The sequence below is a fragment of the Rhodnius prolixus genome, unplaced genomic scaffold, assembly GCF_049639745.1.
Source record: "Rhodnius prolixus isolate KJV_2025 unplaced genomic scaffold, Rpr scaffold_2, whole genome shotgun sequence".
NCBI classification, from domain to species: Eukaryota; Metazoa; Arthropoda; class Insecta; order Hemiptera; family Reduviidae; genus Rhodnius; species Rhodnius prolixus.
The window spans coordinates 15,948,653-15,965,380 of record NW_027411592.1 but is presented as its reverse complement, the minus strand read 5'-3'; the positions used below and the strand labels follow the sequence as shown (position 1 = coordinate 15,965,380).

The 16,728-nt window shown below is 32.2% G+C and overlaps 1 protein-coding gene across 1 annotated transcript in view; it reads right to left on the bottom strand.

Annotated features, from left to right (window-relative positions):
* stg1 (stargazin-like protein) overlaps positions 1-16,728 on the bottom strand; it is a 338,187-nt gene that overhangs the window by 6,303 nt on the left and 315,156 nt on the right. Inside the window, exons 4-9 of the mRNA XM_074118210.1 lie at positions 9,399-9,539; positions 4,843-4,963; positions 3,371-3,558; positions 1,827-1,984; positions 974-1,021; positions 70-475 (exon numbers count right to left, since the gene is read on the bottom strand). Coding sequence (XP_073974311.1) covers positions 188-475; positions 974-1,021; positions 1,827-1,984; positions 3,371-3,558; positions 4,843-4,963; positions 9,399-9,539 — 944 coding nt within the window. The 3' untranslated portion in view covers positions 70-187. The remainder of the gene's footprint in view (positions 1-69; positions 476-973; positions 1,022-1,826; positions 1,985-3,370; positions 3,559-4,842; positions 4,964-9,398; positions 9,540-16,728) is intronic.

Sequence of the window (16,728 nt, the reverse complement as noted above, 5' to 3'; positions counted from 1 at the left end):
CATTAATGAACTAATATTTAAAGGCTACTTAGAAACAATGGATGATTTCACACACAAAATGAAGCTCACCTTCTGAATAGTCGCACCATTTGAACAGATTGAGAGCAAATTACTGGTCTAGTTGATCGGCCAAACGATATAAAACGCAACAGTTGACCGTGTAGTGCCGATGTGGAGGAGCCGTCTGCTAGACTGGCGTGGTACGGCGCAAACTATCGTAATCACTCCTTTGAGCTCGAGATTCAGTCCTAAGAGGCGGAACTTCGTCTAAGTCAAAGGTAACAAAGTCCGGATGGGGTGAAAAATCGCCGATATCGTCGCATGAGTTTACGTCGGCTGTAGTGGAGACTGTATGGTTAGTGAGATCTCGAGGCAATTCTCCCCAGCCTCGTGAAGGCACCTCGGCATCTAATTCACTAGGATGATAAGCATCATCTGGGTAGGCGTAGTAGGTTGATGTAACACTGCTAACTCTCTAAACAAAATAGTTTTTAAAAATGGAGTTCTACGACGGTGAAGCAGAAAACTGTGCAACTTTGAAAAGCAAATTAGAAATTAGAACTAACAACAGTGGACGTTTATCAAAATACAATAAATTTTAGTTAATGTATAATAATAATATTTGTGTTAGAAAATGTTTCCCAAAAATTTAAAAGTATTCAGGTTTTCTGATAGCGGATGATTATAATTTTTGAACAATTTATTTCATTATAAGAGTTAAATATAATGCATTATAGGTCTGTTCCATCAGACAAGTTGTGACCAGTTGCCAATAGATTCGTGCTTAATTAGTGCACAATCGCGGTCCATGTACTGGTTTAAATTCTATTTGAATTTTGTAAAATCTGTTTAAAGATGGTTAGGCTTCCCATGGTTTGCCTGACCAAAAAAAATTGAATTCTGTCTAAACAACGCACTCTCAAACAAATTCTGATGGAACAAACCCAATATAAAAATATTTGTCGGAGATTACCTGATGGTCATGTGGGGCAAGACAAACGCCAACACAACTTCCCCTTAACTGTAAAATGTACAAAATTACTAGTTAATACTCACTGCTTATAAAAAAAAATCCTTATATTTAAATTAATGAACTAAAACTATTTAGAATGGACGTAGTTTCTGTAACTGCGGCAATTCTTTTTTATTACTATTAGGTAGTGAACCATTATAAAAATATTAAATTTCGCACACACAAAAAAAATGCATGAGAAAACTAATGTCCCGTTAAGGAAAACATTTTTTCCCGTTACAGGCAAACACTATAAACCATCGGATCAATGATTAAGTGAGCTGAATGAAGCTCCTAAAATGAGATAATCTACGGACCAGCAGCTGGAATCTCCGCACGACAATCCATTGGGCTAACCACTAGCTAATCCGTTTCTCATAGTTCCTAACGACAAAAATGTACTTTTTCTGGTTATAATCCGATTTAATTTACTTCTATAAAATGTTTATGTTACTCTGAAAATTGTTCTAAATTAAATTAATATGTAACATAAACTGTTAATAAATATGTTGTGTCTTAATCAGGATTGACTTAAGCACCTTTTTATATTGGAAAAATACCAGTAAAGTTTTTTATTTTCCTTCAAAAAGTTGCTATAAAATTCAGCCCAGAACAGAATGACATCTGTTAAATTACATAAGAAATGTGTCACATAAGGAATTCAAGTAGCTGGTGATATTAAAAAGGAGATAAAAGTTTATCTGGCTACAAAACCAAGCCGTTCAAAATGACAACAGTACTTTAGTTAACACTGAAAATAACAAATGTAAACATTTAAATATATTTGAGGACAAGAACAATAATAATTACTGACATGTTTAGGTGTCGGCGGAGGTGTTTCGTCCATGTCGGCTTGTTCTAAGTACAGTCGCCTATGGTGGTGTGCTGGCGAAGCACGATCGACGTGGGGTATATGGTTGCTCATAATTGGTTGCGAATACTGAGGGTGCCTTCGGCAAGGATATAAAACACCTGGTGTGGCATAAACAACTATCATCTTGATGGCAATAAAAAACAGTACAAAAAAAATCAATTAATTTAGATATTCTTTCTTAGCCGTTATATTTTTCTCTTATTTTGTATTCCACCCAATTTATTGTCAGTATTCAGTGCTCATAATATAAAGAGCAATTACCCGCCAATTACGTAAGATATGGTACAGAAAAGTTCCGGGTAAAGTGCAAGATGTATTGTGGGTTGTAACACCGAAGAGGGCCGCTAGAATATACAAGTAGTTCACTTAGCGTTAAGAGTCAGACTAATCCAGTCTTCAGTACCGCATTGTTTGAATCCTAAGTTCCAACCAAGTGGCGAAAGTTTTGAAGCAACAATAGATCAGAAACAAAATCTTATTTCAACTGAAGAAAACTGTTTCAAATGAACACTAATGTTTAAAAGAGGGTTTGTTAATAATTTTTCGTGACCAGGCAAAGTATAAAGACCAATTTCTGACGATGACGATGGTGACTAGAAGACCCCTACCATAGATAACATGCATGAGCGCAGGAGATAAGTACGGCAGATCGCCGGCAAGTTATGTTAATACTTACAACTAGGTCCTCGCACCGATAATACATCACTTAATGTTTGCCTAAGCAGTTTTTACCTCCCAACCTATTCAGGTGGCAGATTAAATAGGTTAGAAATACGGATTAAAATACTATTTCAAAACTGCATTAGAAGAATAAGCTACCTAATGTAAAAGTTCAGCTATTCTCGTAGCTTTCTGAAAGGGCAAGTGGCTGATATTTGGTAATGTTGTACGTATTTTAAGGAAGAATGCAATAAATTTTTTGTATATTTTGTTCAGAATTCTCTTTTTTGTCCCTCTCCGTTCTAAGAATTTCAGCGTGAAGGAAGTGACCGAAAGACTCCTATTTTATTTACTTCACTGCATTTTTTCTTTCAAATTTCTGTCAATGAAAATTGACATTCTTATTCCTTTACTGACAACTCCCGTGCAATTTTATCCTGATCTCAAGCAGAAATTGCACCTCAAAAAATAATAATTTATCAAAATGGAAGATATGGAAAGAGTTAATGGAATAGAGCTGGAAAGTAGATGTTACTGCAAAAAGAAGACTATCCGAAGGGGACAGAGTAATTTAAGACTTTACTCACAGATGCTATAGTTTTCAGGACCAGCCTCCCAGAGCTTTTGGATAGTACTGTGGAAGTACTTAGAGCTAAATTAGATTTTGATTATGAGCCAAATATTCTGTAACTGATGGACAAATCTTAAGACAGCAATTGCAAATTGTGTTCAGTAATGTACTTGCATCATATTGATATATATTGAAACCAGCAAAAATAGTTTTTTCTTGACAGATAGTTACTAACTATATAAATACTACATACCACTGGAATAAATATGTTGATCAGGCAATAAAACTGAAGATGAAGACAATTTTCTGGTGTGATGATTCATCATAGTCATCTCCAATGTTTTCTTGCCCCAATCTCTTTGGTGCCAATAAATGTAAAGAAAGACTGCACAAGTTCCAGCGGTTTCAATAGACATAAATCCACTCACGTACAGTAAAAAACTATAAACAAAAACAAATTTCTTATCAATCTTACTATTTTGTTAATTGTTAAATGTTTCACTGCAACAAGAATATGTTCGTAGCACCTACCACAATGAAGCAAATATAGAATTACCAAGCTAAATCAAATTAGTTAAAATATTTTTTTTTTGGATATAAAATAAGACATTTCTGATAGACGGATTTAGTACAAACCACAACTTTGGTTTCCAGCAATAGTTGGAATCTTAAGGTGTACTGCTCTGCACTTATCCTCAGTGTAATTTCAACTCAATTTCTCTTTGACTTGAGCTGATCGCACCAAAAAAAAAATTTTCCTAACTCGTAGAATACGTCAAAAATTACTTGAAAGATCAATTTCGTACTCTGATAAATTTACAACACTATAATCAGTGTGTTATTGACAATAAGGTCGAAAGAATCTAGTTTGTAGTTCAATCATATGAAAAAATGTCTGGTGAAGAGAGACTGAAAGAGGTAGACCCTGAATATGTCTATTATTCGAAGCATTTCGAGACTAAATCCAAATTTCAAAAAACTTTAGGACACACGTCTGCATGGAACATACATTAGCAGAGTAATAAAGTAGTGAAATCTAAAGAGTAAAAATATTTACATTGCACCTTTGTAAAAGGTTTTTAAACATAATCCAAAAACGGCTACTTTGAATTTGAAATAACTGGCTGAAATTAAAAAATAAAAATAAAAACTTTAAGCTCTTTTTAATAACATTTATGATTAAGAATAAACCCCTCCCTCTTGTGGCCAGTCCATTTTATTTCCAATTACAACGAAATGATGTTAATTATATTTAATTACAGAGAATTTTCCCTCATTAAAATAATGTCTAAAATTTTCATACGTGTACTACTAAAGCGTTTGTATCATTATGTAAAACAAACTAACTCGTTGAGTGAGTTGGAAACCTGATTCAACTAATTACTCTCATACTGCTAGTAAAATTCAACATTTCTTTTTGCCACTCCTTCAAAGAAGAGAATAAAAATGTATAATTATTGGCATCATGTTAGATTCTTCACGATAGTACAAAAAGAACTCTGTTAATTTAAATGAAAAAGAATTATCTACTTAGGTTATGAATCTAGAAATTAAGAAAAATCTATAACGCATTGTAAGAACCATGCAGAATATAAGAATACAAATAAATTCTATAACATCTTAAAAAAAGATGAAAAACCTAAAAAAATAAAACTTAAAACCACCAGAAAATAAACTTGAGATGTAAATAGTACCTATAAATACTATTTCTAAATTCTTACTCACCTATAACCATATTTATAAGTAAATTGCGGCGGTTGCAGTTGTGACTTCGGCCTTAATTTTCCTCCTATTTCTGCCTTGAACACTGATATGTACATAACTAATCCGATAAGCATTAGCAAACCTGTGCGCAATTATAAATATATTAATACACAAATAATAATACATCTTTCATCAATAAGTCTAATATCATATCTGGGGTACCATTAGCATGTTGTAAGTAGGCAAACAGTACAGAAATCACTAACACTGTAAGTATTTCTTCCAAACACAATTATTTTACTTGCATATTTGCTACTAACTTCATCTTTATTATAACTATTTCTAAGAACGAGATTCTTCGGTAAATCAATTAAGAGATTTAATTGCGAATTAAATTGCAAGGTTGATGTATCCACCTCTTTTGAACTACTAAAACATTGGGGTACCATTTGATTGTTTAAATCTATCATCTCAGGAGGAGTAGTGATGCAGAATACTGAGAAATTTTCTGGCAAACTCAACTTAATTAAACTTGATATTAAGACGATGTTATATTAAGCATTCTATTCATATTTCAACACTAACACTAAATTCTAATTTGCGGCTTGAGGGACGCGATAGCACATAAAAGTTCATTATGTCTAAGCTCCCAATTAAAGTTTTGCAAAAGAAGGTGCTGAATCATACAAAATTACTCCTTATTTATCACACTTAGTCAAGAGCAAGAATTAATTATTAAGAAAACCTATTCTAATTTATTATAAACCTTTAAAGAGAACATCTTTCAAAAAATATAAAACTATTTCTCCCCCGCTAATAAAGAAAAATGATTTACAAAAAAAAAAAGAAAAAATATTCAGAGAACTCCATGTACGAGTATATATATACGAGTATATATAACTCGTATATATAATATCAACAAGATAATATTATTGGTTTACTTAGAAAGGAAATAAATGTTCTGTTAGACATGTTACATCCGGGTTATGTTTACTTATGTAGTAAAGGTAGATTGTGCTAAACCAACACAAATTTGTTCAAAGATAAAGTGTCAACATTTGGCCACATAAAGCTATTTTCAAAGCATTATCTTTCTTTATACGTCGATTTATTTTTATAACTTTACAACATGATTTCAAGAATACATAATATAATAACATAGTATAATTATTCATATTTTAAGTGCCGCGTCATTGGGTTAAAATCTTTTAATGAACCATATTAGGTGTAATTTGAAAATAAATAAAATACTGTAAAGGATGTAAATTAAATGTATGGGATATTTCCACCATGGGAAAAGGTCAGGCGCCAGGTAGTGGTAATCCCAATCTAACAACTCCCGATTCCTGAGATTTCCCTAAAGAGCCTGGGCGGTTTAGGAGCAATTTTAGGGATTCACAAATGTAATCTTGTAGGCTACGAAAGCAATAGATAGCCTTAAGGGCTGTATTCCTACTCCTGTTGAAGTATGAAGAACTTTTCATATTACCTAAACTTTGAATCGAAATATCTCAGTTCTTGTCGTACGGAATTCTATGCGGTTTTACACAATTATAGACTACAACTATTTAGAAAAATCCGAACTTTGTAGGAGCAATAGTAAAATCGAGATATAGGAAGAAGAAAGCAATAAACCAGACTTCCTATCGTCCAAAAACTAAACTGTCTTACTTATTCCACTAGTATTTAGATACGCAAAGTGACCCAAATGGAAAATTTAGAGAGTCAAGAACTCACTGCTTGCATCACGAAGGAATTTCTCTTCTGAATGTTGCAAACAAAAAATAATTATCGAATTTTTGAGAAAACCTAAAAAAAATGAATATGCAGCTCATTTGAAACAGAAGCAATTTTTCCTTCGTACGGCTGGAAGCATAAAGGATCAAACCTTCACTTAAAACCAAGTTTGTGAAAAGACAAAATTGCTGAGGTAGATAATATCTCGCTTCAATTAGGGTTTAACGAACTCTAAATCTCATTATCTCACATACACACTTAACAAAGCCGCAAAAAGAAAAAACAAAAATAACTTTGGCTTATAGTTCCTTCTCAAGATTTACAGAATTGTAAATGTTTATTCAGCAAGATGAAGACTTTTTGTATTCATAAAAAAATAAACCTTTTTTCTTTAAAATTGTTCATAGATTATTGGGGGTTCGGCCTCTAGTTATTTGATTAGAAGGCAATGAGTCCTTGGCCCTCTAGAATTTGATGACGGTGACTTTATTGAGTCAATTCTACCTGGTGAACTGTTACGAATGGTTGTGAAGACAGCAAGACTAATGGCACTTGAGAATCAATTAGGAACACAGCTCGTTTTTATTCGCCAACAGATTGTGAATAAGAGTAAGTGAATTAAGTTAAGAGTGTTTCACAAGTAGATCAGTGAAATTTTATTGGCATTCAAGTGAAAATAAACTAAGGAAATTGTCTTATAATTTCTTCTGCCTGTTTTTTCAATAAAATAAAATCATCCAAACTTTTCCATTCCCCGTTTTATTAGTAACTTATCTTACAAAACCATTAAAAAGTCAGAAAAATATTAATTTATTATTTATTTTATTGCATAACTTGATAAGGGAAAGTTTTGTTAAAAAAAGGCAAATTTTATGTTTAAATTAATAATTCTACTCTCATCAAAAGAGCAGTAAAGAACATGTATATTCACGATAATGAAGTGACACCACAGGGCGCCTTCTCCAATCCCATTGTTCCTGAAATTGTTGTCTTATCGTGTAACATGTTTACTTGTTGCAGATGTAAATTGCAATAAAAGATGAAAAAATAAATAAATAAATAATTGACTATCAAAATGAAGAATGGAAGAGTAAAATGCAGGTGTTATCTTAAACAAAAGGTGGAAACTGTTGCTAAAGCCCACGTCAAAACCAAAAAGGCCAAGTTCCTTCAAATGAAAAAGTGGTTAACTGTTTCAGCACTAACAAATTAATAATATTTTTACAAACATGCATGATCATTGGAAAAAGTTCTTAACTGTAAGCGATATGTGTTTATATAGTACTTAGAAATTACAAAACGAGTGAAGAAATTTTGTTTTGACTTTCACAATTCAATTTCGAAGTCTAAACTTCTGTTTATTTACTTCTGTAAATACTAACCAACAAGGAAATTATTAAAAAAACTACTGGCTACAAATCCTTCAGCTTAAGATTGAAAACTGAATGATAAAAAATGTATATCACTAATTTCAAACTACTTAATCCTTCAATTATGCAAATATTAAAGGTACTTACTTAAAGTTCAAAATATTGTTTTCAATACTAGATTATAAACTTTATTTCTCACGAATAAATAAATTAACGCAGATAACAGATTAAATCATTTTGTTACTTAGAATAATAACTTATTTTTTTTAGCTCTAATTATAAATAGTAAAATCCTGATTAAATAAATTAATAGGGATTAGTAATTAAAATATTCAGGTTTCGATATGGTTTAACTATATGCTTTAAATTTGTTTGTGTTGAACAGAAGTTGCGATTATGTATGGTGTTTAAGAACTATAGCAGGTCACGGTTTAACAGCCCCAGAGAACTCTCATCCAAACCTAAATCACACTTCTGCACGCAAGAAGGCCAAAGATTCTACTCTAGGAATGTTCACTAAAATAAATCTTAGGAATGGTTGTCCCCAGCTAAAATTAAAGCGAATGTTCTATTACTTTAAATTTAAGCGTCATAAGGTAGGTAGCACGCCATTGTCTACCAAAGTGTGTTAACTATGGTATGGAATTGGTATGATTATACGTTATGCTATTAATACATACTTCTAATATTAGGTTTACATACTGTGTTTAAAGTTACAATTTCATTAAGTTCATCAAAGATTACAACTTCTGATTATTAGTAACAAATTGTATTGTTATTATGTCCTGCGAAATTATGTTTAATGATTATGAAAATTAAGTGCTTGTTATTGTTCATTGTTTACCTGGTAAATTAATGGACGTTTATTACTGGACCAATGAGATGGTGAATAATTGACAATTATGTTTAATTAAAGTTCGAATACAATGTTTTAAATAGGCAGCCAAATCATAGCAACACAGATTATTACAAGAATAGCATTAATCTCCTTCTTCCTCGTGATATAGAATAGTCGATGTTGTAATTATCATATTATAATGTCGTTATTGTAAGAAAAGCAGGGAGAGACTTGTTATTGATCAACAGAACAGCCTTTTTTTAAGAAGAATTATGTTAAATTTGAGTTAGACTAGTTTTCATTTTTATCCCATTTGTAATTTTGTATTTCTTCTAGTTTTGTTTTTATTTATTGGTTGTCCTTAATGTTCTGATAAAGTGATTATATAGGAATCGAGAAACCAAATTTTATTCGTACCATTTTAAGTTTGCGAAGCTTCATCATTGATTCATTCAATTTATAGTGAAAACTGTGACAAATCAATGATAGTTTTCATTCTTATTCCAAGATTGCACGTTTCGGGTTAATGAAGCCATTTTAAAGTCAAAGAATGCAATTACATAACCAACTTAATTTTTTTTAGAACATAGGCTAGAGAGTTTTTTCAATATAAGTAAATAAATAATAAATACCAGATATAATAAATATGACTCCAGAAACAAAAGTGAATATCCTTCTGCTTCTTTGAAATTGTCCGCAAAAACAAGAAAATTCACCACAGAATAGAAGCAATGTAGCCATAATAAAGAAGAAAACTGATCTTGTTACAGCATCTGAAACAAAAATAGTTAAACATCAAATTAGTACATAATCTCTTTCACAAAAGCTTACAGTTCAAAATGTTAAGTATCAACCCTTTTACAACTGTCTTACCGGACAGTTTTAACATACAGTAACTCAACAGCGATAATGAACGAGACATAGTAAAAAAAAATCATGATGCTTTCATGATTGGTGAAACAAAAAGAAATCCAACCTTAGCTTTCATTTTAGCACAATGACAAAACAGTAATGTTTCACGGAGCAGCCACTGGGACCCATTAGTTTATTTTCATTCTCAACTTCTAGGAACAAATATTTAAGTTACCGGTGGTGACTTAGCATGGCTACGGGAGTCGGTTGGCAGGGCAGTTCTGGGTGTCAGGCGATGGTTACGTTCTAGAACTCACCCAACAAAGAGGTGACTAACTAATACAGTTTAGTTCAAGTCAACTATGACAGGGAAATGTCCGTTGCTCGCTGCTTCAAGCTTGCCATAAAAATGGAGAAGACTCAGTAACTTCATTAGACTGATTGTCAAGCGTAGGTTCTACCAGGTGTGGAAGAACAGGATTGGCTTCTTGGACGCACTCTATCACCTTCTTATATATAAAAAAAAGTTGGAAGATAATTAAACATAACTATGAATATGCTATATTTTATTTTTATGCTAAATTTTTACATGCTACATTTATTTATTTTTATTTTTGTGTATATGTGAAAAGTATTGTAAATAAATTTATTATTATGAATATGCCATAAGATTTTGTTTTAAATTCAAATTATGACCTCAATAATTTAAATAAATTCACCAGAATTATATTTTTTGTCAAATTAAATGTGTTAATTATAACTGTAAAAGTCGATAGTTGTAAAAAAAAAGAGAAGATTATTATAATAACTTCAGAGCTTCTCAAAGCAAGATGTTGGTCCCATAGACTTGTTGAGGCCAATGAATATTCATTAAATATTCATTAGCAGACATTCCCATACTGTTTTCTCAACATAAATCTATGGTGTCCAATAAACACACTCTAACCTTGTAGTACTCTGATTCGGGCGAAAGGCTTTAGCGAAACCAATTACTTAAAAAAAAGAAAAAAAGATTGATTACAACAGAAGTTATTTCTGGAATAAATTTGGATTACAATTTAGGAACTCCACTCTCACCAAAGTTTCATTTGAATAGACATTTTTTACGTTGCCATTGCCAGCAAAAAAAGGGAAAACTGAACCAAAACTTACCAGACCCTTTATGATTTATATAACTTACTAATCTATTGGTTGCTAAACATTTCTAGTTTATTTACATAATTTTCTGCTTTTCTAACCATTTTCAAGATTAAGTACTAATCAATTATTTGAATATTTCCATTTTATTGGCTGACTAAATTGTACTAGACTTGAAGAGTGCCATTATAAGTGGAAGCAGAAAAGTTAAAAGAGTGAGAGGAAAATATTCATTAAATTTTTAATTGTACAAGCGTCCAATACTTCCGTTCTTCTTAAGGAGTTCTTTTCCCCTCGTTATCTGCCGTTACTACTAAGAGAGAGGTACCTAAGTCAGCATCTATTAGAATTTCCAATAAAAGTTGACTTCCAGATTGCTGATAAAAAGAATATCTATTACTTCGGTTAAAGGTCTTTTAATCTTAGAAATGTCAAACCTTCCACTATTTAATTTCGTTCTCTCCTTTGCATTATTTCTTGTCGAATAGAAAAATGCCTTTGAGAACATTTTAATTTCTTATTAATGGCTTTGTAATTATTTTGAAATGTGAACCTTTCCTTCTTCTAAAAAAACTTCTCTTGTGTAAAATGAAGCATGTCAAATATTTGACTAAATTATCTTTTCAAATTAATTTCACCAACGAAGGAAAGTAACTTTCATTTTGTGTGTTTTTGTTTTTTAACAAACAATGAACTACAGGCTACATCCTGTGGTAATAAACATTATCACTGTTTTCCGTTAGCCCTGGTTTTTGTTTTTGTCAAAATTCCGTTCTTTCTAATAACATGAATCCTGGATCGAAAAGCGGAATGCCTAATCTTCAGAGATCATCGCATCAAAGTTTCACACCTCCTTTAAAAGCAAAATTATTTCAATAATTGCAGTCAGTATTTTTCTTCTGTATAACCTAAGAAGTTGAAATCTTTCAGTCACCCATTCAGCATCTTGTAGGGTCATACAATTTTGTATGGCTGTCAGGCAGCAGAAGATTAAGTCTCTCCTGACTTTTTCTAAGTAGCTAGCGACATGAAGTGGAATGTATAATTTTTCTAAACAGGTTCCTTGGCAAAAAGTCATGGTCGACAATCAGCCGACCCTAACGACGCTAGGAAAGGCTGTAAACTATATGGTGCAATGACTACCAATTTCTACATGCATACATTTCATAATAGCCGGATATCCATTTTCCATAAACGTTAGCGCGACAAATTTGTTGCCTTTTTAAAAACGTTTTCAAGGGTCATCCTCAGAGAAGTCCTGTATTGTTAGGCGAACTCTTTCTAATTTTGTTACATCCCGCAACAGGGTTATTGTAACCTGAAACTAATCACACGCAAACGCAACTAGCCACATAAATAACCAAAACATCACTCGGTTCTTGTCTCTTTCACTTAAACGTGAACATTTTAGGAATAATTAATTATGAGAAGTTAAGCGGGGAATTTTCTTCAGCACCTAGTAGCTGGAAATTAAATGATTAGAAGTTATATATTACAACCTTGATAAAGCTACAGACATCACATTCGACAATAAAGCATCTATTAAAACATTGAGCTCAATTGCCACGGTTATAAAACAAAGCCCAAGCACAATTTTCGGAATGAGAACAAAACAATTACCTGACTCTGGCTCTCAGAACATGTGAGGCCGAATTCTGAGGAAGGAAGCATGGAAATGGATAAGCAGAAATGAATCCATGTTTAATGGTTTGCCTGGGATAAGCAATATCTTCTAAGAAAATGGATGGAGAAAAATCTGAGAGCACTGCACTGAAGAAATCTCCCAGTCTGTGGATCGGCAAAGTCTATTTGGGCAGTTATGAACAGAAAAGTTCAATGAGAATAAGACGATAAAATTTAATTTCTTTCGCACAACACAATGTATACAAGGCCTGCAAATTCTGTAGAAAAATAAAGATCCCCAGCTTATGTTTGAGGGACTGAGATACCATTCTAAAGAGAAAATTTAGAAATATGGTCCTTATCAGGAAGTTGCAAGAGGAATCATTCTCAGAACTAATTTTTCGTTTTGTCACAGTAATTGTACTATTTCCATCAAAATAAATAAATAATTGGTTTGATATAAGTAAATATAGCAATAAACATTAAGTGGGATAATCTTGTAATATTATTTCTTATTGAATTTACAATAATGTAAAGAAAAACTAAAGTAAAGTGAATTTAAGAAAAGCGTCCAGACTCTGAAAAGAAATTGAGCTATGAGTCCGTTCTTTGGAGATCTCTCCCAGAACTAGTAAGCTTAGCTAAATTCTGCGAACGAAAAGTCTGATGCATACATAAGCCTGACTATTAATCTGACTAGTTCACTCAACTAGTTCGCTGAAGCTGGGTTTTAGAAAGCAAAAGCTACTTCAGTTTCTACAAAGGAAAAGAAAAGATAGATTCTAAATTCAAGAACCTATTCACTAAAAAGACGTCATTTATAGGTATACTTATTTAGGACTTAAAGACTATTAGATGAGGTTAAGATATGGACTGGTCTCCAGAATACAAAAATTAGTCTATATTAGGCGGATTCCCATAAATGAAAACGAACTTAATTTTAATATTATGTTAAGTTTATAAACTCTGTCAAAAACTTTGCTTTTTGTTTATTTTTTATTTTAAATTTTTATTTATATTTAGGTTACATTATTAAATAATTAAAAAATCAAATAAATAATTATAATAATCAATAATATAATTATAACCAATTTGTAAATAAGCGAAAATTCCAGCCATATAAAAATACGGTTAATCAGTTGTATACACATTTAGAGTAAAAAATTGATTAACAAAACATAAATTAAGGAACAAATTCAATTTTTTAAATGATGCAAAATCCCTGACGGAACGTCAGTGACTGTACCTCCCATAGAAATGTTATTTCAGCCTTATATTAAAACAAAGATAACAAAAATTCAATTACGAGGCAAAGAGGTCATTATTTACCCATATTTCAAGAGGAGATATGGAGTGAGCAAGTTATTACTGGATATTACAAAACTAATAATAAATACAATGAGTGGCAGAATCCTCTCTTTCAGATCCCACAGACAGCCTTTTTTTTTCAATATAAGCACGCATCGTTTATTAAATAAAAGGAGAAAAAAGAAGCATGACCCTTCGCAATAATTACACACTTTTACTTTCACTTAATAGTTAATCACTTAATAAGAGAAAGTATTGCGATTGGGTCCAATTTTCTAGATTGGCTTTTCGAAAGGAAAAGGCCAGCAGTAGGAATAACCACTTCCTGAAGCCAACATAATAATCCCTGCTACTAGATATTCTGAAGAAAGCTCTCCCAAAATAAAGTCAAGAGGATTCTCCGACTTCTGGTTAAGTATCCAGATTTTCCAGGCAGGTTCCAACCGGAAAGAAAAGTGAGGAAAACTATCCAATAAGGCAACATACTCTTACAAATCAAAGATTCTGGCTTCGTGAAAATTACATCATATAATCGGAGGATAAAAAAAATGTAGAAAGAAGCAGTCTAGAATCGGAAAATCAGAAACATTTATTTCCACTCAAAGTTAGAAGACTACTTCACAATTGTAATTGAAACAATTATAAAAGAAAAAGTGTTGTGTTCTTTTATCAGAATTCTCTATTGATGGTTTTTCAGTCAGAGCTCTGAATCAATTAATGATATTTATTTAAATTTAGGGGAAAATAAAAAATACATGGTTAAGATGAAAGGTATAGATGTTAAGAGAAAAAAAACAAGACTCAACTCCGGTAAGTTTATTAAAGGTATATTTCTTCAAATACTTACTTCCTTTTTTAATTTTCTTTTCTGAAGTACACTTTGATATTAATCAGCAGACAACAGATGTTTTAATTTCACACAATCTTTTTACTTTATACAGTTTAGTATTTTATTTCCTAACCTTTGTAGAAATTTCTTTGATGTACGAGTATTTTACACTGAAACAAATATCCATTAGAACTTATTTTTCAATTAATTTCATAAATTATATTTAATATTTTTTTGTAGGAAATGTTCAGCAAACGTTTGTTTGTTTTCAATTTTTTGTTTTTCTTCTTACTTAATAATAAAATAATTATTCTTTTATTACTTATTTATTTAGTTTCTTTAATTTATGGCGCGTCAACATCTAAGGTCATTGGCGCCCTATTCTTTTATTGTTATTATTAACAATAATATTCTTCGAGAAGTTACTATACCTAGACCAACCTGAAACAGCCTTGTGTTAGAGGAGAAAGCGCCAGTCATTGTTCGGAGTGGTCAAGTTTAGAATGATAATGGATGATGGTCAAGTTCAGAATGATAATGGATGAGCTTGAGAAATTTTCCTTAAAAAAGTGAAAAGTACGAGTTTAATTTTTGTTAACCTTCTTTGGGTTAGCTGGTGGGCTTGAAGAGCACAGATCTACAAGACTTAATACTTTGGTAATAACGATAACAACAATAACTCAGAGGAAAAAAGAAGATAAAGAAGTACTCTGCAATTGATTTTACATTTGGAGTTCCCAGATGTTTTCTGATATCCATAATTTAAGTGACAAGGCGATGTTTAGAAAATAAAACAGAATGTAAAAATAACATTTATAATTAAACGTCAGCTTCACAATTCCTTAGGTTTCCTGGTAATTCTACGATTATGCAGCATTATGAGGAATTCTTAGGGGACCTACAAGCACTACACAGCTCCCCTTCATCACTTAAACCCCCATTCACTGTCACATCTATCGAGCGGCTGCGGATATCCTACTGCATGATATAGTTCACTCACCATTACACAAAACAATAACCTCATTGTGAAGCGATTAGCTTGGTGACAATTTAGCAATTAGCTTTCTGGGGGGCGGTAACTTGAATTCGGGGTCCAGGCTTCCTGCTATTAATTAGATTTTCTCCTTCACTTAGCCTTTTCCACCTAACTGTTCGAAGAAAGGCTGTGGTATGTTCGGGTGACAGCAGTAACTAAGTGCATCCGAAAGGCGTTGACCATATATTCATGTACTGACTTGCCAGAAATAAAAAAAAAAATCACGCCTAAAGGATTATTTAGGTCAAAGTGAAATGGTTTCATAAGCACTTCTGAAAACAAAAACTTACTTCTCCATTTGATAATGGAATCTTGAAGAAAGTTTACGAAGACACAAGAAGCAAGGAAGATGAAATGATCAGGATTTAGTGTAATAACAATAACTATGATCTAGAAACGGTGGTACTAACTAAGCCTACAGCGAAGTTAGTCCATCTCACACGCTCTGTGCGCAACCAATCGGGATTCAGTAAAATTTATTCATCCTTGTACACCTTTTTTCTGACTAATTTTAACTACATTTCTCGCAATTACTTCCTTTCAAATTAGTGCATCCTCGTTTCCCCTGTAGGGAAATTTCCGCCAAAAATCTATTTTTTCACTTTTCAGATTACTCATCCATCATAAGCCACTAAGAGACTGTCCAGATTTCATCGACTAAAGAAGAATATTTTTATTGAAGCACTGATCTGCTAGGTACAGAATACAACACCCACATCCGCGGTTTTTTTTTTTTTTGGCGCATCGACTGCTGAGGTCATTAGCGCCAAATTTATAGTAATGTATGTTTAATAGTTGATTCCGTCTTCGCCATATAATTCAATAGTTGGATGTAAAAGTCCACCAGCTTACAAAAAAAGGTATCACTCTATTCTGTTTCTCGCTACTGGTTTTTTTAGTAAGTGTGAATCAAGTCACAACCACCTATGCAGGCAAATAGAGGACTATAGTTTGGACACGATGCACAGGCACAGGAGAGTTAAGGACTCCCTGTGGTAGAACTTTACTATCTGTTGAGGTTTTTTTTTCATGAGTTTTTTGCCTTATTATCTAATTTTATGTTGTATATTTTGTACAATTTTTGTAATTATTATGCTGCAGGTTATAGAATTCGTACTGGGCACTCCTATGTACATATGTATTTATTTTCATGTAATAAATAAAAATCTTTTATTCA